Source organism: Varanus komodoensis, unplaced genomic scaffold (genome assembly GCF_004798865.1).
Source record: "Varanus komodoensis strain SLA01 unplaced genomic scaffold, ASM479886v1 scaffold23, whole genome shotgun sequence".
Classification (NCBI taxonomy): Eukaryota; Metazoa; Chordata; class Lepidosauria; order Squamata; family Varanidae; genus Varanus; species Varanus komodoensis.
In genome coordinates, this window is record NW_025335627.1 from 2,236,451 (window position 1) to 2,261,433 (window position 24,983).

Below are 24,983 nucleotides of genomic sequence, written 5' to 3' on the forward strand. Positions count from 1 at the left end.
ATGGTCAAGTATTGCAGGTTATTAACGCTGAAAGAACAAGAAAGATATCAAAAGATTTGATACTTGTGATAATTACAAAAAAAGCTGTTTGTTTGACACAAGGTTAGTTCATTACAATTATTTTAATGTTATTTTAGTTTTATTCTGTCCATTTTTCAAGGAACTCTTGGCTTAATATATATTATTCCAGATCAAACAGCCCCTTGAGGTAGGAAAGACTTTAACGCAACAGAACTTAATGAGCATCGTGTCTGAGTGAGGATCCGAGTGAGATACCACCACTCACAGCACCTGTACAATAAGCCTTCCCACTTGTCACTACTTGGAGATGCCTGAAGTTATAGCAGATAGACAGCTTTGCTATGCCCCTGCCTAGCTGACTGTACTTTATCATGACTTGCTAACAAAGGACAGAAAAAAATAAAAAAGTGAGCTGTTACTTGTATAACAGTATTTTTGGAATACATGTCAATATTCAACTAGTCAGTTGACATATATGGAACCAATGGGAGGCTACTAAGTTTACTAAACATAATGTTAGGAAGCATTTTACAGGAAAACCTTGGTTTGTGAGCATAATTTGTTCTGGAAACATGCTTGTAATCCAAAGCACTTGTATATCAAAACGAATTTCCCCATAAGAAACAATGGAAACTCAGATGATTCGTTCCACAACCCAAAAATATTCATATAAAAATGATTACAGTATTGTAATATAATACAAAATAATAAAGAAAATACAAAATATAAAGAAAAATAAAACAAATTAACCTGCACTTATCTTTGAAAACCTTCATGGCTGGTGTGAGGGAGACAAGAGAGAGGGAGGTTATTGTGTAGGATGACTTTCACTATCACTAACAGAATCACTGCTATCTATTGGCTCAATGGAATCTTTTTCTTTTTGTGCAGCTTTAACAAGGAACCTATGCAATGACACTCGCTTTTGCCTCCTTTTGAGGATTTTGCGGAAATGTGACACTGCATTGTCGTTAAACAGATTCATCGCTTGCACTGCTACAGCCTTATTTGAGTGGTGCTTTTCTACAAAATTTTGAACTGTTTCCCACATTTTACACATCTCCCTAATCTCATTTGAAGTGAGGGATTCCTCCACCTTGTTCTCCTTCTCCTCTGTAGACGAGATCTCCTTCATAACCTCTTGCATCTGCTTTACCTTTCAGTATCTCCCTCTGGGGAGCGGGGGGTAGATACCGAAAGGTAAAGCAGATGCAAGATTCTAACCTTGTAGTGCAGCACACCATGTACTCCTCCCACACAAGCCTTGAAGTCCACAGTTAAGACTTGACATGATTTTTAAACAGATCTTCACAACAAAGCACTAAATATACACCAGATCATTGGAACAGTTAAATAGAACCTTATTTAAGTTAGTCAATGACAGTGTACAGCACTAAACAACCCAAGACTCTAATAAAACAACCCCTTTGTCTTCAGAATGAGCATATGCCTTGTGGTAACTAATAAGGAAATGCTGGTAGCTTAAAGCTGCTTCCAGTGCAATCCTATGCATGTTTAGATAGAAAAATTTCCCAGCATACCCTCCCTTCTTGGAGGGATGCTGGGAATTGTAGGACCGCAGTGAGAGAGAGAGAAGAACCATTGGCTCAGTTGTGATCATGTGACATTTGGCAGAGAGAGAGAGAGAGAGAGAGAGAGAGAGAGAGAGAGAGAGAGAGAGACACACAGAACGAACGAACCATTGGCTCAGTTGTGATCATGTGACATTCAACATCACGTTCTACTCGTTTTGCAAGACATCGCTCATTTAACAAGTTAAAATTTATTAGACATGTTTGCTCATCTTGCAGAACACTCGCATAACAAGTTACTCGCAATCCAAGGTTTTACTGTACTTAAAACTCTATGAATGTTTCTGCCTTCAGTGACTCCTTTCATGTTGTAATGTGCTGACGAAATAGGTTTAACAAAAATATTAGGAAAGTTTCATATCAATAAGAAGGAAGATGCCAGATGTGCTGGAAAAGCCAGATGATTAAAAACTAAACTAGTATCAGGGTCACAGACTGAATTAAATAAGGGATAGATTAATGTTTGCAATAAGGCAACTGTACCAGATGGTATACATGGTAATTTTAGTACTTGCACTAAAATACTCTGGTGGCATGTTGATGTAAACTTTATTTAGACTTTTTAGCTTCCCTTTACCAGATGGCCAGTGACAGATAAAATTAAAAGCTATAACATAGTTTTGAAAATGTGGAATAAGAAATATTCAAAAATTCTGCACAAATCATTGTCTTTGCAACTATGGCATCTGAAGATCTGCAGATTTTAAAAGTTATCTTCCTGAAAGTGCCCTCTAGGCTTTCTGGAGTAGGAGTGGCTCCATATTCAGGGAAAGGCCATAAAAAATGCCTGCTAACCCTAGTCCCTCCTTTAGTACATTGGGTTCCATCAAGAGACCATCCCTGTGCTAATCATAATGGGCTTAGTAAGAAGGGATACAGGATTTCTGGAAAAGTTTGAATTGAAAAAAATCTGGTACCCTAAATTGATTAGAATCTGACTGATATTTATTAGAAAATGTAAGAAGTATGATATCCTAAATTTATGTGCTATATAAATTTCTCAAAAGATTTTTCAAATAGTCAAAAGTATTTGAACTGAAAAAATTGATCAGGAAAAATTAATAAAATGCACGTAACAGCTTAGCCCTCTTCACATGCTCAAATGAGAAAAAGCCAAGCAAGTTTTGGAGGGAAGTTGTTCCCCTCTGCCCTGGCCTTTACAACTGTTGCTCCCACTCTTTTCTGCACAATTTTTTTTCCAGTGAAGTGGGAGAAGCATGAGGAACATTTTCTTCCTATGAAGTTCTGTTCAGGCCTCTTGAGTAGTTGAGCCTTTAATTGTTTTTTGTATATAACGTCCTTGCTGGTATTTTCAGCCATTATATAATTAGATTTAGGGTTTCCAAATACTGACATATGTGCATTATGGATTAAATTATGTTCTCTGTGAAGACTTGAGATATTTTGTAAACTCAAATCTTAATAACAATATGTCTGAATAATACGCAATAAGAAGCATTCAAAATTTAGCACTTCCTGTCCTTATCAAATGGAAAGATGGATTTAGTTCTGTGTTGCAACATAGTTTTAAAAGCTTCTATGAGCCTGAGAAACAAGATAGATGTTCATAACTGACTAACAATGTAATTTATATTTTAAGTGGGGGAATAAATTGTGTATATAACCATGATTTAATAACTTTGAAATTAAGGTTCATGAAATGAATCAAAGTTCTGTTACTACACCTTTTTAGAGAACTACAAATTTTATTTTGTGTTAGTGTAAAATAGCATTAATAATGTTAAAGGGGTATTTTCTAGCTTTGTTGCAATTGTCAAGGGTCGTTTTATTTGGTATTTAGGAGGATTTCCTGTAGTTCATCTGGTGCAGTTGTAAAAGAAGCAAACATTTGGGAAGGGTATTTACGATTACACAACAGACATTTTTGGTCTTCGGTTGCTGTGGTAGAAGAATTGAGAAGACTATAACAAGGACATTTTTGTGGAATAGACTTGTGAATTTGCTGATGCATCTGTACTAGCAAATGTGTCTTGATTTTTCCATTGATATAGTCATTGACTCATTTAGTTCTAACCATGTATAATGGATGAAAAATCTTAGGCCAAATCTGCTCCCCCATGGGGTTTCCTACATGGCTTCTTTTCTTTATCTCCTGCTCCCCATTCTAAAAAGTTGAAATACCTCTCCTAAGACTTAGTTAATTGCAGTCTAAGCTTTAAGCTAAAATATGAAGGTCTTTTTATCCCCACATATCTTTTGGACTCACTGCACTGGAGTGCAGCTTCCAAAAACTTAACTAGAGAGTAAGCAGGCTCCTATCAACAGGTGGAGTTGTAAAGGTTTGTGGAGAAAATTGAACCATTCAGGAAAATACACACTTTTTCCAAATTTAAAAAAAGAACTGGACAAATTGTTAGTTTTTTTTAGTGGCGGGGGGGGGAATACCATTTTTTTCCTGATCCCCCCCCCCCCCAGTCTTCACATTTCTACTAGGACAGCACACTTGGTGCAGTCATGTTGCCCAGGGTAGGGGTGTTTATTCTTCCTGTTCAAAGCATAGTTTTTCTTATCTGTGTTTGTCCTGTTGTCAAGCTTAAGGTTTTTAGGTGCAGCAGTGCAAACTATTATATTTTGTGTTTGTTATTAATTATTGAGTGACAAATGGTAAGCAATTGAGATTTAAAGTTGATGGGCAAAGAAGCTATGACTACCCTGTGGTAGTTTAACATTAATGGTTATGGTTAATTCCATTAACCCTTACGGTTAATTCTGTTAGCAAAAACAATGATCTATGGACCATGGCATCATCTGTTTTCATGTCTGAGCCCTCATCTTTGAAACAAAAATACAAAGAGGTACAAAATAGAAATGTCTTCTTGTTTTAAAATAAAATGTAGAGACATAGAGGGTGGTCATATGACATGACGGCCAACCATGAATTATTTAACCCACAGGGAGGCTGAAGTATGTGTAGGATGCATGTGGTCACCATATTGACAGTACATCCCCTGCTTGGGAGTTGTAACTTCTAAACCCAGTGAGTGTGGGTTATGCAAGGATAAACAACTCTTATATAACTCCTAGTCTGTTCTAGGGTTATGTGAGGGTTTTTCCACACTTACTGGATTCTCATGACAATAACAGCCAGATTGGAGGTTGCAGATGCAATTTGACTCCCAAGAGTACTGCAGCTTATTGTGGGTTAAATAATGGCACTCTATAGCACCTCTTCCAAGATCATAATTTATTACCAAACACTGCTGAGTATTTGTGCTCATAAAGTTCAAGCCTGAGTTTCTTACCAGAATGGAAGTACTTTTGTATTTGCATGAGTTGCCCCAGCCCAGATCTGCTGGTTTTTCTCTCCTGATTCTCTCCAACAATGCCTTGTCTCAGACTCTTCTGTCCCTTATCTTGAAAAACAGGGGAGCGGGGCAGGTGGTTCAGAGGGATGCAGTGGGAACTTATTTATTACACTAGCAGAACTCTCCTCTCACTTCTCTGGGTGCAACCTAAAGATAATAATTTTTCATGTTAATAGATAATCTGTTGCAATAAATTAGTAATGGTATACTGTTTAAAATACTGTATTTTTTAAAAAAAATGTTCAATTTTACAGATGCCTTTGTAAATAGCCAGGAATGGACACTAAGTCGATCTGTTCCAGAACTCAAAGTGGTAAGTAACCTTTCAAACTCTGTACTTACTTCATCTTTAATCATCATGGTTCAATACATGTTGATACTTCCAATGAATGAAGTATTTTCAGGGAGTAAAATATCAGTAAACACCAATACATATGCAGCCTGTTTGTAAGAGAACTTGCTCTGTGTTTAAGAGAATAGTCAAGCTACGTGTATGTATCCCAAATGTTCTGGTGGGATGAGCTATAAATCAAAGATTTCCTTTACGTCAGGGATTAGACTGGAAAGATAAACGGCTACAGATAGTCTAAGCACTGTAACATGTCCTCATTTCCTATCTGTTATTTTGTTCATCTTCAGTCTGCTGTTGTAGATTGCAATCCCAAAGAAGAAGGCCTTAATGATGCCTCTGGTTCCCTAGCTTTTGAAGATAGCAAGAGTACTTAACTTACAGGATCAAATTTAATTTTTTTAAAAAGGATTTTGGATGCATTTTCTATGACTGTTCCTTTTTTGTTAAAATCGGGGCCACTAAGTGTACCACAGCCCTAGATTAGAGCTGAACTCTCACTCTGAGTTTTTATATTCTATGGAAGATTTCCAAGCTTTCAAATAAAAATTTGGCTCTGTTTGAAGATATGTTATTTTGATTTAATTATCTCCCTAGTTTTAAATCACATCTTTAATGCCACTTTCTGGAGAGCTGCTATTTTATCTGTTCCTTTTCCAAATGAGGGCTTTATTTTTCCAAGCTTATCTGGATACCTACCCGGTACCTAAAAACACAATCCTGGCATTTCAGCTCCTGAACCCAAGGCACAAGGTATTATATTTTACAAGCAAAGGGTTGCATGGGACATGAAAGATGAGAAGCTTCCTGCCCCAGAGCTTACAATTTCTGTTAAGTGATGAGGGCACTTAAGGATTGGTCACAAGTAGTAAGGTTTTGATGTAGTTGAGCCAAGTGGTGGTGGACTGGGGAAAGAAAGATGAAGCTAGAATTAATTTGAAAATGCTTTTGCTAAAAAGGGGTGTGGCAGGTGTAAACTGAGGGCAGAATCTGTGCTAGGCAAAGGGAATAGGAGGCAGTAAAAGCAAAAGAGGGTATAAAAGGGAATGGCTTAAGGCAAAACGGATGCAAGTGTGACATGGTGAGCATGTTGGACTAGAACTATTAGGCCATGAGACTCAATGAGCAACTTTGCACCGATCAGACTCTCAGCCTAACCTACCTGCATAATGTTGTTGTTGGAATCAAAGGGAGAGGAGGATTATGTAAACTCCTTAGGGTTCCTTGCAGTAAGAAAAAAAATGGGATATAAATATACGTTTTATAATAAATAATATAAGTAAGCAGAAGAAAGGGGGTGCATTACTGCAAATTTTTCCTTTCATTCTTTTGTTCTTTTTGGAAAAATACTTGGTTTGCTTCGTATGTAAATGAGTTGCCTTCACTATTTTCCTGTCAGTCATAAAAGAAATGTGGATTCTAGATTAATATTGTGGCCTGGAATAAGATTTCTGTCCAAAATCACAATTCACTGTGTTCTCTCCATTTTCATGCTGTTACTTCCCATATACAGTGGCCTTTGGTATAATTTCCCATTAGGCGCCTGCCAGGCCCTGTTATTGCAGGCCTTTAATGTTGCAGCCATTTGCTCCCAGTCACTTGGTCCTCTCCTCCTCCTCTGCCAGTGCCCACCATGCCCACTGTCTGCTGGAGTCTCTTGATCCAATGGAGTTTTTCCACTGGCTCAGTGAGGGACAGTCTCCCAGAAAGCTGAGGGTTGTGTATAAACTGAAGCTGTAGGGGAAATGATGGAAAATTGCTCCTTTCCACACATGAGAATAATCTAAAGGGAGCTCCAGTTGGGGACACAGTTTGCAACTGGAAATAAAAGTCTGGATATGACCCAATATATATGTAAAAGCTTAACAAACTGGGAGGGTGTTTGAAAAATAAGCTATGGACCACTCCAGGCTGTACATTAACATGACTGGGACACTGTTACTTTCAAGACTGCCTAGGACAGAGCTTAGTTTGCACTGAACACTGTTGGTTCCTTATTCATGTGTTGGCATCATGTTGCATGTTTGACGATGACTTCTGCATGCCCAAAGCTTTGGTCTGGACACCGTGCCAGGGCTGTCTCTAAGACACTGACTTTGTGTATTTTACTTGGGATGGCCCAAGGCTTATTCTGGTCTCAAGGCATATTAATTTCATTCTCATATTCAAGCTGCACATACAGCTCTGTATTGTATGAGGAACTGGGAACCAGTTTCTCCCTCATCCTGCTACTAAGATGTTCTGATTGTACATGTTGCCATAATGGTGCCATACATTTGAGTCAGATCATATGCTTCTTGGTGAATTCCCTTTTCCTTTGTTTGCTTCTTTAATATTGATAATACTGTTCAGCATAGAGGTGGCTTTTTTACTTTGTTTTACTCCTGATTCTGCTGCTATTTGTAAGAAATACACTATGCATTTCTGCACTTCTTCACATTAGCATACCTTTCTAATTGATATTTCTACTTCGGTATAATTTATTAAAAATCTAATTATCCTATGATTATTCTCCTTTTCTGTGTTTATGCACAGATATTGAATATAACTACAGTGGCTCCTTGTATGTTGAACTTAATTTGTTTTAGGAGGCTGTTTGAACTCTGAATCATTTGAAGTCAGAATCAATTTTCCTCATTAGAAATAATGGAAAGTGAGTTAATCCCTTGCTAGACCCTAAACAATACCCATTTTGCTAAACTTAAACAGCAGATACGGCCTCCTGAAATGAATTAAGTTCAAAGCATGAGGCACCACTGTATTTGAATTTATGTTAGCAATGTTATGTTAGTGCATTTACTGTACCTTAGTGGGGAGTTGGTTATATATAAAACCAAAAAATGAAGTAAAAAAGCACTGAAAATGCACGAAAACACATGCATTGAAAACGCACAAGTGTTAAGCAAGGGATGTTTCACAGCAAGTGAGTTGGGTGCACAACTGATGATGTTTATGCTGCAACCACTTTTTTTTTTAACTTTGCATGCAGTTTGAACGTAGATGCATCTTTCAAGCTTTGGAGCAATTTTATTGTGACTTGACTGTTAGAGTTGTTCAAAGTACAAGGCACCAGTGTATATTATTACTGTTTTAGGGGCTCAGTTGCAGGTTTCTTCTGTTAATTTTAGGACTAATTGTAGGTTGTGCTCCAGAAATAGCTGTTTGAAGATGCAGTTCTTAGAATGCACCCTGAAGCTATTCTATATAAAAATAGAAAATGCTAATTATAACTATCATTGCAGCATCTGTAAGTGTGATTAATTATAGACTAAAACCTATTAATGGAAAGGAAACTATAATCACTATGTATGTATATCTTCTTGCACAATTATGCTTTTGCTGTAGTATTGCACAACTTTAGGATATTAAGTTGTTAGATCAAGAAGATTCTCAGCTTTAGTAACCCATGTATCTCTGTCCAATGCACTACATATCAATGTTTGTGTGTAACATCCATCCTAGCAATGACTACAACTTGCCCTAAGCTATTTACAGGTATCAAATAGTTAAAGGCATCCAGCACCTTGTATGTGTATGGAGCTGTGATGGGGAACAGTTGTCAGAGAAACAGAACATTAAAATCAGGTGGAAATGGAATTCAACAGCACAAAATAGGTAGATGCCGATTTGGTTCTAAGCACCAAACCCTTAATTTCCGCCCCTTAATGTGGAATGTTAATTTCTTCAGTGGAGAGTATAAACACACTTCAAATTCTTAACAGTTAATATGCTATTAAATTCTTAGCAATTTCATACTGTTAGTCTATATTCTGAGTGACAATAACAAATACAAAGTATGAGTTTAACAGTCCTTTAGGGCATCACTGGATACTTTTCCTTTTCCTTGATGGAACTAGCATTCTGAAATGTTAAAAGTTTTAAAGACCTTTACTGATAACCAGCTTGTTTCTAGCCATGATACAAAGTGCTCTTGTTCATCCATAAAGCACTAAGCTTTCTGGGAGCAGAATATCTGAAGGAGGACTGTTTTCATATGCAGTGACTTAATTGTTAATATCTTTATTGGAGTGCTGAGTCTTGATTCCTCCTACTTTGTAGGTGAAATGGTGGCCACTGCCATAGACCTTTTTTCTGTCGTGGTACCCCATATGTGGAACTTCATTCTTGTATGGATTGGCACTTGCCCGTTGCTGTAACTTAATTGCTGATATCCCAGGGCCTTGGCACACTTCACCTCCATTCTGCAAATTTAGTCATTTACAAACTTCATATTGATGGCATACCTCAAAACTTGCCATTGTTTTAAATCCATTGCAACAAGAAAACTGTTTCCTTCAAAACTATGATGATAAATACAGTCTTGTTTTTCTGGACATTTGAAAATCTTCAGTGAGATTTAATATATGCTAGCAGTGTTTTAAGCGTTTAATGAGCATCTCTCCTACTGCTGTGCAACCAGTGCTTTCAGATCAGCTAGGGAAGCCCTGGTGGGCCATGCCCATGGTATGATGATTTGAAATAGCTGGGGCCTTTTCAGTTGTTACTGGGGAAGTATAGTTGGCCCCAGCGTAGTGTTACTTTTTAGACGAAAGCTGAAATGTATTTGTTCGTGCCGACTTTGAGATGCATCATGATCTTGGGACCTTATTGCTTTAAGATGGTATGTGCTGTGCATGTGTTTTTCTGTCTTACATATGATGGTTTAATTATACACTTTCATTATGTTGTGTCCCCTTGGGAGAAGGAATGGTATACAAATGAAACAACTAGACTTGTTTTAAACATTTCAGAACTTTTATTATTTGTCATATTTTAGTCTGTTGTAAGTTACCTTGAAAACTGTTGTTGCAAGATGAGAACTAACTGTTTTGAACAAGTGGCACTGAAGAAGCTGTTCTTCTAAGCTGTTCTTGCTGACTTAAACTCTTAGAAATGTAGACTAATATCTCATCTAATTCAATGACCAGAAGGAATTAAAAGAGTCCTCAAAAGTTCCTATAAGAGTCTGGAGAATTTGAGCCTGGAAACTAGTTGAACTTTTAGGAAGAGGATTTTGTAAAACCTCTCACAATATAATTCATAAGTTTGGGAAAGTCTGAGAAGTAGAGAATCTGTGGATAAATTGTTCTGGGGTAGTTTTCTGGGCTTTGGAAAATTGTTGAAGAAGCCAAGACCTTTTCTGTGAAATTTCAAAAAAGATTTGGAAAGTCCCAGCCCATTGTCAGTTGAGAGGAATTTTCCAATCATTACTTACGGTGGTTGCTCAGCTTAGCATTATCGGTACCCCTTCCCGATTGTAATTGTATGTATTTTCTTTTTCATTTGCATAGTTCAGTTTATGTATTCATTAATTCAATATTAATTTAAGATTAGAAGCAATATCCATGTCCTGGAATGATTTTATTTATTTCCATTTGCAAGTTCACTCAGATTTTACACTTTTTTGTAAGATTTTAAAACTTAAATAAACATTAATATTCATTTTTTATCTCCACAGGGAATTGTGGGAAATTTAGCTAGTGGTAAATCTGCTCTTGTACATCGATATCTGACTGGGACGTATGTCCAGGAGGAGTCACCAGAAGGTACAGTGACTGATAGGTCATTGGAAGCATGCTGTTTTTGAACATTTACATGGCTTTTTAGCAGTAATCCATTGTGCAATGTTAGCACACACAATTAATTACCAAGGACATAATGTTAGAAGTGGGAAGAGATACCCTTACTTGCACATGCTTTTGAAGGGAGCCTACTGGTGCATCTTTTCACAATGTTTATTTATCTGTTTATTTATAAGGTCTAAAAGCCAGCCGAATGCAATGGCTTCTCCTTCCCCCGTTTCCCAAAGCCACTCTGGTTTTACTTGTAAATTCTTCACCCATGCTGGCACCCTTCTTAATATGATTGCAGAATTTGCCTGTCGGTTACTCATGCACATAATATCAGTGCTAGTTATAATTACACTGTTGCAAGCCATAAGCACTATAGAGTTCATGTTTTTGTTCCTTGATATCTCATGTCATTCTGACAATTTTTGGGATATAACTTGCATGTACCTTGTTCTCTTTGTTATTATGCTTGCTTGTAAGGTTATAACAATAATATTGTAAAACACTGATGTGTAACTGAAGACCTTTGCCAGATTTTTCATTAAATTCAGATGAATGGATAGGGTATATATTTGAGTAGTAGCATCTAATTAAGGTAACATTCACTGAAATTGATATCCTGATTATTTTTATTTGTTCTCCTTTTGAATTTTAAAATCCAACTGAGACACTGAATTTCTGGTTCCTTCTTTTCCTTACTGGCTGTTCCATTCTTTGCAGATATGGATGCAGGTAACTATATGTCCTCTTCATAGCAGCACTTGTTTTGAAGAGAAGAAGCAAAGCTTTTGTACTAGTTTCCCCCTTGTTTTGTGTACCATTTTTGTTTCCCTTTTAATTTTGAGTTAAGAACACATCTCACTGTTGTCATATGCTGTAGATGTCACTTAGCAAGTCTTGTGTAGATTCATGTGTCTGTAACAGCATCTGTTTAAAATTAACACTTTCTTAGGTGCTCTTTAATTCTGTGTGCTAACAATAGTTATTAAGGGTATTTACATGTAGCATTTGGTTTTGAACTAAGGCTAAATCTGCTAGAACAAGAGAGCTTTGACAAGTTAGCAAATTTTGAAAAGGATTTAATGTTAATAATTGTGTAAAAGAGGAATGTAGTTGAGTCCTTATTCAAGGTCTTTGTTCAACTTGAACACCGTCTTTCAGTGGAGTTTTATGGAAGTGAGAGAAGCAAGTACTGTGGATTTAGTGAATGACCAACCCATAGTGGTTTAAGCATTACATGTAGACTTGCCCAAAGAAGTACCTGAAGTTTGCTGGTTGCAGATCTGTTACTGCTGGTAATTGTGACAAAACTTTTATTGAAAGACAGACAGACAGACAGACAGACACTGTAAAATCCTCTACTACTTTCTGTTCTTCCTCTTTCCCAACCATTTTTATTTTAAGCTGCCCAAAGAGCCTTGTTGGCTATAGGTGTGGCATATAAATGTAATAAATAGACAAATTTCGTACTCCCCCCCCCCCAAAAATATATTATTTACTTTGGAAGTCTCCATTTCTCCACTTCCACTCCCCAAATCCTTGGGAAAGTATCTGGTGAACACTCAAAGCTAGCACTAATTTCTCCAATACCTTTCAAAAAACCAGTAACCTTTCCCAGAAAGGCTTATCAACGGGCATTTAAAAACAGAGCACACTATTTAAAGTACATATCAAACAAATAAGCAACCCCCCTCCAAAAAAAGACCTGAAACAAAGCAGTGTCAAATCATCAACAGATGACACATTCTATGGCTTCAAAATAGAACATTTCAGAAATGGGAAACCACTGCGGACAAGGTCCACTTCCTGGTAGCCATCTACTGTACCTGAGGTGAATTGATGACCTAGAGAAAGGTTTACACTGAAGATCTAAATGTATGGAGAGGCTGTACTTCAGGTATCCTGATCCTAAGCTGTCAGACTCTTGAAAAGTCAAATTCAGAACTTTGACTTAGACCTAGAAACTGACCGGAAGTCAGCCTTGCTGATGGAACCTGCCTTAATATGGTTATAATTACAGGCACAGCTAGCAGCTGTATTTTGAAGTAACTGAAATTTCCGTACTGCCTTTAGAAGCGACCTGTGTGTAGTGGATTACAGCAGTTACTGCAATTCCACAGTTGCAGCTGACCTATCGGCCAAGGCTGGTGAAATACTCTGTCTCTTCAAAGGCTTGGGAGCCACATGCATCTCTTTGAGTTTATTTTGCAGCTTGTGGTTTGCTGCTTGATGTGGAAAGTATTAGGTGCATATCAGCACAAAGAAGTTTTTTGGGGCCACCCCTAAGAGCACCCTGTTTCTTGAGCATTATAACCTAATGCAACTTAATGAAAGGCACTTATTAATTGTATGTGTAATTCTATATGTGTAGACATTTACATATTTTATGCATAATGAATTGGACTCTTTCATTAATTAAGAAAAACCTAAAATAGCCAAATCATGTTCTTGGATAGGAAGCATGACCAAAGTTGCATATTCTTCTTGCCAGTGACTCCACAAGGGTATGCCCTTATTTCAAAATACCCTCTCCTGTGCAGAATTTTTGGACAGAAAATTGCCTTAGTGTAAGCAGAATGTACTGTGAAGGTAATGTTAGGATCAGATTTACTTATCTGTATTCTCTTACAAATAAATTATTTTACCTATTTATATTTTATTTGGTATGTAGTGGCAGGAATGATTGGGAGAAAATGTGTGTTCTCTTTTGGACTTCTCTTACTAGTGTAGGCTCTGAAAGTAAAAGGACTTTCAGAGTGGGTTTTTGGTTTTCTGGTTCTCCTGCTCTGCTATAATGAAAGCCTCAAAGAAGTGCAGGAGAATTAACTTAGTTGCACATACAATGTGTCTTCTATCTGTCAGGCTAGGCCTCTAACTGAAACGGATCTAGAAACACAGTTCACTCTCCTGTGGGACCATTTGCTACCTCAGAAAACCCATTATAGCAGCTTTTATGCTGTTGGTGTTGTACCAGAGGTTGTTTATGCTAGCATTATACAGTAGTACCTTGGCTCACAAACTTAATCCATTCCACGACTCTGGTCATGACCCAAATTGGTCATGAGCCAAGTCAAATTCCCCCATAAGGTTCAATGTAAAAAGGTTAATCCATTCTGTAAATATTTTTTTTAGTCACAGGGAAGACTGGCGCAATCATGGGCGTGCTCGGGGGAGGAGACAGGCGCGATTGTGGATGCACTCGGGGGGAGATGGGAGCGATCACGCCCATCTCCCCCCCCCCCCGAGCATAATTGCGATCGCACCCGTCTTCCCTGCAGGAGCGCGATCGTAGCCATCTCCCCCCCTCCCCTGCACGACTGCGATCGCACCGGTGCAGGGAAGACGGGCATGACCGTGATCATCACCCGATGCGGAGTTCGCAACCTGAGGAAAAGTTTTTCCTAAATTTCTGTTCATGACCCGATTTGGTTATGAACTGAGCCGAGGTACCACTGTACCAACTACGTAAGTGCAGTGGCCCTGTTGAATACTATCCAGGAGTGTTTGAAAGGTCTAAGGAAAATCCTTGGCAATATTGTATAGTTTCTCTTTATGTCAAAGTAATAGCTCTGCTCCTCTTGATTGGTTGTAAATACTGTTAAATCTCCAAATAATGCTGTAATGCTTTCTCAAAATTTGGGACTGAAAATGAGTGAGTGAGTTTGGAAAAACGTAACTTAAGCTCAACCTGATCAGGTGTTCATTGGCAATAATAAAGTACTAATGTATTTCAATTTTAATTATGTACTTGGCTTCATGACTTGAATCAAAATCCTTTTCGTATTTTTTAAAAAAGTAAATGAAAATAGTAGAAATTTTATGCTTGGAGGATTCATTTATTTATTTAAAACTTTTGTAAACGGTTTGAACATCTAAATGCATTGTTTGCTCCTGAGTGAATGCTTGTGTAGAACTAGGTTTTCCCCTTCACACATTCAAGGCAACTTTCTGTTCCTTTTCAAAATTCCTCTGTTCTCCAAAGTGTATCCCATGACCATGATCACCACAGAATGGTTTTTTGAGCATGCATGGAGAAGTTTGTTGAACCCAATCTAGCAATTACTTGTGAGAACTCTCTGTTCTTCTTCATGGTCTCTGTGTAATCACACCTATGGGCTTGATTGGAGTAAACTTCCAAAATTTCCAATGAGTGCAAGGCCTTGATTGGAGTAAACTTCCGAAGCTTGGCGCCATGAAGTGGGTGGGAGCCTGGGCCTCCTGGAGCGAGAAGCCTGCCACTTTTCTCTCCCTCCCACCCTAGTGAAAAGCCCTCTGGGTTTTTTCCTCCTCTCATTTTTTCTTTTTCTCTCTGCCATGTCTGTTCCCTTTTGAACCACATGGCCTACTGCTCTACACCGCTGCGCCTCCTGCATGGCCCAAATGTCCACCAACGATGGGCATTCCAAGTGCCTCCTCTGCCTTGTAGAGGGGCACACTGTAGAGACTGGCCCGCACTGCCAGGTCTTTAAAAAACCTTCGGCAGGCCTTATGGCAGAGGCCCTTACCGCTGTTGACCCTTCCGAGGCCGACAATCCCCCTGCCGAAGGCACTTCCAAGCCCTGCAGGGCTAGGAAGGGAGCAGCCTTGCCGGTCAAGGGCCCCTCTGGGACCGTGACTCCGGCAAGGAGGAAGAAGCACCGTGCCACAAAGGACCCTGCCCACCCCCTCGGCACTGGAGGCCACCCAGGGCCGCCCAGAGACCCTGGACTCTGGGGCATCCCTGAATGCGACACCCATGGTCCCGGTCCTGGATTCTCCGGACGCACACTGCTCGGCAGCGCCTCCTGTGCCCAAGATGCTGCCAGTAGGTGGTCCAACCACCATCCCAGCCATGGAGACCGACATCCACGTGTCCACCCACTCGAGGACCAGCAATTGTTCTTGGGACAGAGCTGGCAGACATACTGCACCCCTCCCTCTGGACTCAGGGGGGATAGTTGTTGCTCTCCATGGCCTCCTCGCGCTCTAGCTTGCCTCCCTCCACTCCGTGTGGAAGGAAGCCCTGCCTGGCTGAATTTGACTCCGGGTCCTGGATACCCACACTCGCCGTGCCTGTCTGAGGCTCCCAGCTTCCAAATGAAGGCTCCACCACAGACGCCGCACCCAGAGCCCTGCCTCCTCATTCTCCAATGACTCCACTCCTTACAAGCATCGCCGGCACCACTGCTGCTCTCCTGCCTCCCTGCCCGAGCCCAGGGTGCACGCACAAAACCGCGGGAGCCAGTGAAAACACGCCGGGACCATGTGGTGCATTGAAGAGTCCAGCAAGAAACGGAGCACTCAGCTGGGAACGCCACGCTGCAGTTCCTTGCCACCACCAGGACTCCCCCAGCAGGAAATCAAGCTGCGCCGCCGGGCCCAGGGGCCGGCCCCACAGTCATCCACGCCGCTGGCCCAGTGAGGACTCATCAGCAAGTGACATAGCCTGCATCAGCTCTGCCCGCCAGTGCTGCCGCTCCCACAGCCCTGCTGCAGCTCACCGCAAACGCTCACCTGCTCCACACCAGGATCATCAAAGCAGGAGCAGCTGCCACCAGCGTTCGCCTTCACAGGACTCAGGTCAGAGCTGATCTCTGCCTTCAGGACATTTTCATTCCCTGTGGCCTCCATTCGCTCCCCAGATGGCCAGACCCTAGACCAGGACCTCTCTTTCTCTCCTGCTAAAGGGGGTGGCTTCTCTGACCTGGTGCTCCACATGGCTGAGGATCTCGGCTTCTACACCTCCCACCCACCCGAGCCTGAGGCCGACCCATGCTATGGCTCCCTGGCTCAGGGGATACCACCCCTTGTCCATCCCTGCCTTGCCTGTGCTACTCCGCACAGTGCAGTGGTCCTGGAAAGCCCTTGCAGGGCTCCTGGCCATCTCATGCAGGGCTGAGTCCGCCTATAGGTTACAGTCAAGGCCTTCCCTATGCTTGTCCAACACCCCAGCCCTGACTCTGTTATAGTGGAGTCCATGCAGGGCACACTCCATGCAGGGCACACTGTCAACCCCTGCGGACAAGGAGGGATGCTGCCTACATACCATGGTGAAAAAGATCTATGCAGCTGCTGCCCTTGGGTTTAGGGTTTCCACTACGAGGCCACCATGGCCAGGTACCAGCTCTTCCTGTGAGAGAAGATGGGTGCCATGGTAGACTAGCTCCCAGACCACCTCCAGGATGCATTATGCGTCATACACACTGAGGCGGAGGGCCTTTCTAGGTTCCAGCTTGAGGCAGCCCTACACAATGTTGACTGTGCCAGTAAGGCCATGATGGGGGCAATAGCCATCCACCACCATGCCTGGCTGCACTCCTCATCCCTGCCCCCCGAGACCTGGGCCCGCATTGAGGACCTGCCCTTTGATGGCGAAGGCCTTTTCAATGCATGTACAGACAAGAACATGGACTCCCTCCATAAAGCTCGCATCACTGTCAAGCGCATCAGCTTTGGCCAGAGCTCAGTGCAAAGGAGATGGCAGGGAACCCTTACGGCCCCCAGCCGCCGCCCATTCCCTGACCGTTCCATGCCCCCCAGAGCACCACTTGCCAACAAGAGGCAGGACTCTCAAACCTGCCAGAGGCTCCCACAAAAGCGCCAGGATACCAGGTGCAGGCATTTATGTGCTAGTCCAGGCTGCCCCCCCACCCCCCAACTTGCTTCACAGACCACCTAGCACAATACCTCCCTCCACCTGGCAGAAGGGCATCACTATCACAGCCGCTCACATGGCAGGGCACCTCAACACACTCGCGGACTCGTTCAGACACTCACCCTCTCTCCCACACAAGTGGGAGCTGGAAGCCTCCACCTTCTATGCACAGAAATGGGGGTGCCCCGAGATGGATCTCTTTGCCACCCCCCAGAATACCACAAGCGACCAGTACTGCTCCAGAGCAGGATGGGGCAGGGGGTCCCTGGTGGACTCCTTTCTCCTCAGATGGGAAGGGATCCTCTTCTACACTTTTCCTCCCTTTCCCCTGATCACCAGGGTGGTGGCCAAACTCCAGAGCAACAGGACCAGCTGCATCCTCATCACTCCCGGGTGGCTCAGACAACCTTGGCTCCCTCTTCTCCTTCACCAGTCAGGGAGCCTCTCCGTGGTTTTACAATCCCTCACATGGAGTCCCTTTGAATCCATGGCCACATCAGACCTCTACCTCCTCTCCTGGAAGACTGCATTCCTGTTGGTCATCACCTCTGCTCACCATGCCAGCGAACTAGCTGCCCTGCAGATCGACACCCCTTTCACCATGTTTGTTTGTTTGTTTGTTTGTTTGTTTGTTTGTTTATTAAAACATTTCTATGCCGCCCCTTGCCGAAGCTTCGGGGCGGCTCACAACACAAAATAAAATACAATAAAATACAAAAATGACAATATAAAATTAACAATATAAAATAAATAACAATATAACACAGGGACAAGGTCGTTCTCCATCCTGACCCGCACTTTACTCCCAAGGTGATGTCCCCTTTCCATGTCAATCAGGATGTTGTCCTTCCCGCCTTCTTCCCCAACCCCTCCCCCCCCATTGAGGCCACGCTCTACCTCCTTGATGTCAGGAGGGCCCTCGCCTTCTACAGAGCCCAGACGGAGCCTTTTTGCCGCTCTGGGCACCTCTTTGTATGCTACGGGGGCCCTAAAGCTGGTGAACCCATCTCCAGCCAAAGACTCTCCAAGTGGGTCTCTAGCACTATCTCCCTTGCCTATGAGATGGCCAAGGTCCCGCTGACAGAACATCCACATGCACACTCCGCGCATGCACTGTGCTGCTGGCTGGTGTTCCTCTTCAGGAGATCTGCAGGGCTGTGACATGGTCCACACCCTCAACCTTCGTCCACCCCTACCAACTAGTTGTCCGCGCCAGATGGAACTGCGCCTTCGGAAGGGCAGTTCTCGCTTCAGTTCTCTGGCAACAACAGCCTCCTCTTCCTGGACGGTAAGCTTGCTAGTCACCCATAGGTGTGATTGCACAGAGACCACAAAGAAGAAAGGCAGGTTGCTTGCCTGTAACTGTTGTTCTTCGAGCGGTCATCTGTGCATTCACACAACCTGCCCTCCATCCTGCTGGCTATCAGCTTCTTGCCCTGCATGGCTAGGGCAGGGTACCTTCACTACTGTATCCTTCACAGATTCCTCGAATCCCTCACACGCCTGGGACAGTGTGGTCTTCTGGCAACTGAGGGACTGGTGGTAGCCCCCCTCCCTTATGCTACCTGTGCAGGAGGCGGGCTGGGCTCCCGCTCGCTCCATGGCACCGAGCTTTGAAAGTTTTCCTCCGATCGAGGCCTTGCGCTCCGCGGGAAGCCAATAGGTGAAAAATGCACAGATGACCGCTTGAATGACAGTTACAGTAAGCAACCTTCATTTTGAAAACTCTTGGCCCTTTGTCTGGGAGGGTCCTTTTGCACACAGGTGAGCCTCTTCCTGTCACCACCCCTCAAGTTGACCAGCCTGTCTCTCCCAGTGCTGCATCATGGAGTTGTTCCCGGTTTGGCTCGCTGCTGGAGTGATTCTCCCACGCCCCCTCCATGTTGTTGTATATCTTGACTATACTCAGAGTACACCTAAACTCCTGTGGATAAGCCACTCTGAGATAAGTCACTCTGCTTCTCACCTTTAAGCATCTGTGGGTGCTGGTTTCCAGAGCCCCTCTGCATCTGGTGAGTCCAAATTTACCTGACTTTGGAATGCACACCAAGAGCAACTGCCCCTTTAATTCCCATGTCACATCCTCACCAACACATGCTATAGCCTCCCTGTTTGCATTGACAGCCCTTTCCAGACAGCCCTTTCTACCTGCTCAGTGGTGCAGACATACTGCATTTCATAATAGTCTAAGCTGAAGTTGTATTTCTGTGGTAGCACTACATGAAATAGGTGGCAAAAGCACTGATTCAGGAGTGGCGGAAATTGTGCTCTTTGAGTAGCTCACTATCCTACTGTGGGTTCTTTAATCCACTGTTTTGAATACGCAACCCCTGCTGTTAGTCCTCTGGATATCCTGCTTCTATAAGCTATTAGGGGTGATTAAACTTGGAAAAATAGAGATGATCCCCTGTTCATTTTTGGAACTTCTGTCACAGGTATTAGATAATACATTTTGGTGAAAGAAGACATCATTAGGGTTGCACAGATTGAATAGAATAGGTTCCATGTATTTATTGTGTTGTCTTGTATGAAACTGAGGCTGAACAGAACTCTTGGGTAAAATCTGATAAATGTTTTTAAACTTGTAAGTTTCAACAAAACAAGGAAAGGAAAACATGATCTGCACTCCCCAGAGAGATCCGCCTGGTGCCGACATTACATGCTTTTCGGTGCCATGGCAAGACCAATTAATTTACCCAGTATTTTAAAGTTTAATTTTTTTTAAAGTAGGTTTTTACTCCAGTACTGGATATTAGTGTTGCTAGTTTTATTATTGCTTGGGATATTAGGATGGCATTTTATATTGTTGTATTTATTGAATTACTGTTGTAAGCCATCCAGAGACATGTAGTGATTGGATGGGTTAGAAATATCCCAAATAAATAAATGATCTGAGCCACAGTCAGCTCCTGGTCTAGTTTTCACTGACTGCATGGAGCTTCTCCATCTTTGGCTGCAGAGCACGTAGTCAATCTGATTTCTGTGTTGACTGTCTGGTGATGTCAATGTGTAGAGTCATCTCTTGGGTTGTTGCAAAAGAGTGTTTGCTTTGACCTGCATGTTCTCTTGACACAATTTTGCCAGCCTTTGCCCAGCTTCATTTTGTACTCCAAGGCCAAACTTGCCTGTTATTCCAGTTATCTTTTGACTTCCCACTTTAGCATTCTAATCCCCCATGATGATACGAACATCATTTTTTGGTGTTAATTCTAGAAGGCGTTTTAGGCTTTCATAGAACAGGTCAACTTCAGCCTTTTCAGGATCAGTGACTTGGACTACATTGATGTTGAATGGTTTGCCTTGAATTCGAACTGAGATAATTCTGTCATTTTGGAGATTGTATCCCAGTACTGCTTTTCCTACTCTTTTATTGACTATGAAGGCTACTCTATTTCTTCTGAGGGATTCTTGCCTGCAGTAGTATATATGATGGTCATCTGAATTAAATTCACCCATTCCTGTCCCTTTTAGTTCACTGATTCCCAAGATGTCGATGTTCAGTCTTGTCATCTCATGTTTGACCATGCCCAGCTAACCTTGATTCAGAGATCTTACAATCCATGTTCTGATGTAGTATTGCTCTTTACAGCATCGTAGTTTCCTTTCACCACCAAATACATCCTCAACTGAGTATCCTTTCGGCTTTCACCCAGTCACTTCATTCTTTCTGGCGCTACTAGTACTAGCCCTCTGCTCTTCCCCAGCAGCACACTGGACACCTTCCGACCTGAGAGGCTCCTCTTCCAGCATTGTATCTTTCATCCTTTTGGTACTGTCCATGGGGTTTTCACTGCAAGGGTACTGGAGTGGGTTGCCATTTCCTTCTCCAGTGGATCAGCTTTTGTCAGAGCTCTCTGCTATGACCTTTCTGTCTTGGGTGCTCACAGTTTAGCTCATATTTTCTTTGAGCTATGCAAGCCCCTTCGCCCTGGCAAGGCAGTGATCCATGAAGGGGGTTCATAATGTCACCTCCTTATTAAAGGAAACATTAGAAACATAGAAAACAGCGCGAGTCAGAAGGGGTCTCCTGGGCCATCTAGTCTGACCTCCGGCACCAGCCGGCTCCGCTCACGACATGCCCACCATGTGGACGTCCAGCCTATCCTAACATTAGCAATATTACACTTTCATCATTCAACTAGCTTAGACAAACCCTTCTTAAAGAGATGTTGTGGTATCCTCTAGACATGAGGCAAACATTTTTCGCTGAATGAGACATAGTCTGAGATCCATTGAAGCTTCAAACATAGATGCTATAGCAACAGTGTTTAATTTTAACTATATTTTATGCTCAGTTTGTAGATTATTTGTATTATTTGGGTATAAATGTATATATTGGATTTGTATTGTAAGCCGTCCAGAGACTCACTGAGTATGGGATGGGGTAAAAATACCCAAACAAACAAACAAACTCAGTCCATTGGTTAGACACAACAGGACAGTCCAATTCCCTATTTCATTCTTGCTTTAAGAACCAGTGTATCAGATTTATTCATCAGTAATAAGTACCTGTAAACATTTATTGATGGTAGGTCAGTATGAGTATTCAGTTTCATTAATTCTTCTTCATGATTTCTGTGCATCTCGTATATAGGCTCTGTGCCTGCATGGAGCCTGTTGTTGGGAAGATTCTACAGGTAAGCATTAGTTTGGGTGAGAGCCCCCCCTTTTTGTTCTCTGCATCCATGGGAGGGTCTCCCACCCATTCCCTCAGTTCCTTTTCAACTACCTCTGTACCTAGATCTGGAAGCACTTGTCTCCTCAATTTATGTAATTTTTCAGAGTTTATTAGCCTTTTTCTCTCTGTCACTTTCTACTCCTTGGCTTCTCACTCAGCCATCGTCTACTTCAAGAAAACTCTACTCAGTATCACTCTTCACTTGTAAAATCCAAACACAAAGAAAATAGCAACCCTTTCCTACTCTGTCTGTGATCTTTGTGGCCTTCTTCCAGTCTCTTCTCCATTCTCTCCTTTCTGTCTTCCACATCTACGGTGATTGCATGCATCAAAGGCACCCCTTAGAAAATCTATCCATTGTGTGAGTAAATTCCCCACAAATTGGGAGAAAAATGATCGCTGCTGCCATCAAATGTAAGTGCAGACACCATGAGAGGACCTGAAGGATGGATCAATTCCTAGAGGGAGCCTCCATCTACCAAATTCACGAGGAACCTGGTCAGTCCCAAGAGAGCAGATGTGAAAGACAGTTCAAGCTTGAAAGGGAGACCCTGTGTACTATTGACCTGTGTACTATTGACCTAGGCACCTGGTCTGTCCAAGGAGGGCACTCAGACCTGAAAGATGGCTCAATCCTGAGAGGGAGCCCCTATCTAGTTATTGGACCTGGAAGGGCTTCATCGGTCCTGGGAGTGCTTTGTCCCAAAAGATGGTTTGAGACTGAGAGGAAGCCCCTTTCTAGCATTGATACTGAGAGTGCTCAGACCCAACAGATGGGTTGATTTCAAGATGGTGTCCCTTCTACCATTGACACCAAGGAACTGTTCGATTCTGAATGGTTAAACTTATTGAACTGGTATAGGAAGCTGTTTAGGAACCAGAACAGCTGCAACAGCAACCTTACTTTACTGAGATGGATGCCCTGTCAGCCTTTGACCTCAAGGGCTTCTAGGTACCAAAAAACTGCAATATTGCAACAGGAGTCCTTTCAACCTCTGTTTGATCTTAAGAGTGCTTGAGAGTGCTTGGACCCATGAGGCCATTCAGTCTTCTTCGTGGTTGAACCCATGCAGAAACTTTGGAGGAACCGGTGCAGGAAATGGTGATGGCAACCTTCTCGACCAAGACAGAGTCCCTGTCGACCTTTGACACAATGGCCTCAGTACCAAGACTGTTCAATACAGAGGCAGAGGCCCTGTCAACCTCTGATATGAGGAACACTCAGTATTACTGACACTGAAACAGAAGCCCTATCAACCTTCAACACCAAGGACCACTCAGACTTAAGAGACTGTTTGGTTCTGAAACAGAAGCCCTGTCAACCTTTGACATATGGACTGGTTGGTACTGACTGACAGAGAGAGAATCTCGTGTCAACCATCAGCACAGAGAACATTTTGATTGCAAGAGACCATTCAGTACTAAGAAAGTGCTGGGATCCAAGAGAGCATCCAGCCTGAGAGAGAACCCCTGCCTACAATTGACACTAAGGCCCAGTTGCATCACCAACCTCCTATTGATCCTGAAGGGGCTCCAGAGCATCCTGCAAGGAAGACTGTGATTTTCAATCTCAATAGGACATCTGGGTCTACTGAGCTCAATAGAGATCCAGAAACCACCAGATATATTCATTCCATCAAGTGTCTCTATGCGAACATGGTATCAACCGGAGAACACTGATGACAATTCAACACTGCCATTGAATTGACCCTGAGTCCAAGAATGATCTCTCCATTGTCAGTTTCCAAGGACTATGGGTCTGACTTGGACCCAGCTGCATCATGGCCACCTTTTCAGCTGATGCAGCCTTTGCCATGCAGGACCCAGTGCCTCCATTACAGGGGAGGTGCAGATTCTCCCAGCAGGTCCTGCACATGGTGAACTCCCTCATTCTTGAGACACAGTCACATGTGCCATCTCAGGTGGTTTGAAAACATGTATTGGGTCCTGGAAAGAGACATCCTGTTCTTCCAGCACCAGTGGCCCAATGAAGTTATTGTTGAGCCCGCACAGGGCCTAACACAATGCCAACTTTGGCACCAGCAGACCAGAAGGGCTAATGCCTGGACAGTATGGTGAAATAGGACTATGCAGCCTCAGTGCTTGGCCTCTGAGTCTCCAACTACGGGGCAACCCTGGCCTGCTACCAACTACTCTTATGGAAGACAATTAGGGCTATGAGTGATCACCTCCCCGATGATTACAAGGAACTGGCTCATATGTTTCAGAGGCCATGAATCCAACTTGTCAGCAGACTGCTGCAACAAAGTACCATGTTGACTGTAATCCTAAGGCAATGATAAGTGTTGTGGACATCAGGAGGCATGCATGGCTATGCTCTATAGTGCTGCCACAAGATAGCTGCTCCTGCATTAAGGACCTTCCCTTTGATGGGGAGGGCCTCTTCAGAGCACATTTGCATGAGTTCATGGACTACCTGTAGAAGACCAGCAGACCGTGAAGAGGATGGTTTCCAACAATCATCCACCAGACCTTGTAAGTGGCTCAGCCCCCCACCCACCGCACACCTCCATACTAGCACAAGACCTAGGCTGAGCATGCATCTGGGTCACAGGCAACACCCAAGGCTAGAAGGCATGACACCATGGTCCGCATCAAGCAAGCGTGAAAGCTCCCAGAGGAGGATGAGTGCCATCGCTGAGTGCCCTTGCCAACTCATCCCTCTGCCAATCTAAACAGAGATCTTTTTCTGTTCCTTCCTGCATGGGAGTGATAACATCTTCAGTGTTTGTCAAAGCTTTCAGGCTAACCGTCCAGGCAAGGGTAGACTGGCAGAGCAGTTCTCTCCATGA

The 24,983-nt window shown here is 42.7% G+C and overlaps 1 protein-coding gene across 4 annotated transcripts in view; it reads left to right on the forward strand.

Annotated features, from left to right (window-relative positions):
* AGAP1 (ArfGAP with GTPase domain, ankyrin repeat and PH domain 1) overlaps positions 1 to 24,983 on the forward strand; it is a 497,479-nt gene that overhangs the window by 40,384 nt on the left and 432,112 nt on the right. For 3 of the 4 annotated variants that reach the window (XM_044431796.1, XM_044431798.1, XM_044431800.1), the window contains exons 2-4: positions 5,194 to 5,252; positions 10,747 to 10,834; positions 11,579 to 11,590. In XM_044431796.1, coding sequence (XP_044287731.1) covers positions 5,194 to 5,252; positions 10,747 to 10,834; positions 11,579 to 11,590 — 159 coding nt within the window. The remainder of the gene's footprint in view (positions 1 to 5,193; positions 5,253 to 10,746; positions 10,835 to 11,578; positions 11,591 to 24,983) is intronic. The other variant, XM_044431797.1, reaches the window with a different exon arrangement.